Below are 1,476 nucleotides of genomic sequence, written 5' to 3'. Positions count from 1 at the left end.
TTCTCGTTCTAGTTCGTTGAACATCAATTTCACAAATAAGATAATCCAATTCATGAACATCAATTTCACAAAAAAGATAATCCTTACACTGCTATCTAATCAAAGTATAACCCTCCAGTCTCTCCAGGATTGCTATCTAATCAGTCTCTCCAGGTTTGCTATCTAATCAAAGTATCGATCGAAAATCCATCAGTTTATCCAGGATTTCATCAACACAGAAGTCCAGCGAGCTCTGATCGTCCCCTCCTCGCAGCGGCTTTTTCCATCTCTGCATAAATCAAACTACTATATACACAAAACATTCTCAAAAACAAAATCTTTAGTCAAAAAAACACTCACGGTTCAAATGACTACCGTTTCGCCGTCGTCGAACGACCACAGCCGCAGCGGTTCGCCGCCGTCGTCGTCCGGCAAGACTACCGTTTCGCCGTCGTCGAACGACCACAGCCGCAGCGGTTCGCCGCCGTCGTCGTCCGGCAGGAGGCTTTGTGGAGGAGGGATCGCGTGTTCGCGCCAGATTGCTTCGAATCGGTTGTGCTCGATCATGTACCCGCCCAAGTTGATGTGCTCGCCGTCGTACGCGACGCCGTTCCCGCTCGCCGCCGGCGGCGGCGCGGCATCCTCCTGGGAGTCCACCATGAGCGCGCCCGCGTGAGCGTGCGCGTGCGCGCGCTCGAGCGAGACACTTTGTTCAGCCTCGTCGGCGGCCTTCTGGATCGTGTCGCTCGCGGCGGCCAGGGAGACGTCGATGGATCGGAGAAGCTCCAGTAGCTCCACGTCGGGCATGGCGGCGATGCCGTCCACCTGCGCCGCCGCCATGGCCAACTCGCCGCCGCCGCCGCCGGGTCCTTGCTTTGCGGCGGCTTGGTTCTCGCAGTAGGAGGCGTTGTCCACGGAGTGCTTCCGCCGATCCTTCTCCGGCAGCGATTTGTACCGAGTGGCGATCGCCCAGACCTCCTCCTTCGACGGCCACCACGTCGGCTCGCCCCCGGCGCCGACGCCCGGGCAGATCACGGCGACGGGGACGTCGCACCGCGTCGCGAGCGAGCTCGCCTTCCTCACCAGCCTCTCCTTCCTCATCTCCAACGCCGCGCGCCGCTGCTCGCCGGCGACGGCGGGGGTGACACGAGCCTCTCCGCCGCCGCCGCCGCCGCGCGGCATCGGTGCTCCCATCATCTCAAACGTGTGCGTGTGCTAGCAGATGAATCTTGTGCTAGCAGATGAATCTCCTCTCGCGCGAGTTTTGTAGGCTGCTCCCCTTCCGGGCCCAAGAAGCGCACGGGGTTGGGCCTGAACACGACCCGGAGTTCCCTTCTTTTTTTTTTTTTTGGAAAAAGTCCACTTAGACTCCCTTAATTGTTTACCAAATCTAATTGGTGACCATTAACTGAAACACCGGATAGGATGACTCCCCGAATTATTGAAACTAGTGCAATTTGACTCCTCCAACGGTTTTACAGGACGGTTTTGCTGACG

General features: G+C 57.6%; 1 protein-coding gene across 1 annotated transcript; it reads right to left on the bottom strand.

Moving 5' to 3' along the window:
* LOC112937614 (uncharacterized) lies at positions 1-1,210 on the bottom strand. Its single transcript, XM_026022424.2, has 2 exons — positions 355-1,210; positions 1-268 (listed from the first exon to the last, which is right to left on the bottom strand). Exons 1-2 carry the CDS (start codon positions 1,174-1,176, stop codon positions 167-169), a joined length of 924 nt encoding a protein of 307 aa, XP_025878209.1. The 5' UTR covers positions 1,177-1,210; the 3' UTR covers positions 1-166.
* Between the last annotated feature and the right edge of the window lie 266 nt (positions 1,211-1,476).

Source organism: Oryza sativa, chromosome 1, assembly GCF_034140825.1.
Source record: "Oryza sativa Japonica Group chromosome 1, ASM3414082v1".
Classification (NCBI taxonomy): domain Eukaryota; kingdom Viridiplantae; phylum Streptophyta; class Magnoliopsida; order Poales; family Poaceae; genus Oryza; species Oryza sativa.
The sequence above is the reverse complement of the archived record's forward strand: the minus strand, read 5'-3'. Positions and strand labels throughout refer to the sequence as shown.

Bases quoted from the DNA above. Each gene is read 5' to 3' on its own strand.
- LOC112937614 (XM_026022424.2), bottom strand. From the start codon at position 1,176: ATGATGGGAGCACCGATGCCGCGCGGCGGCGGCGGCGGCGGAGAGGCT. The intron at 269-354 runs GTAGTCATTTGA...TGATTTATGCAG, and splicing joins CGTTCGACGACGGCGAAACG to AGATGGAAAAAGCCGCTGCG.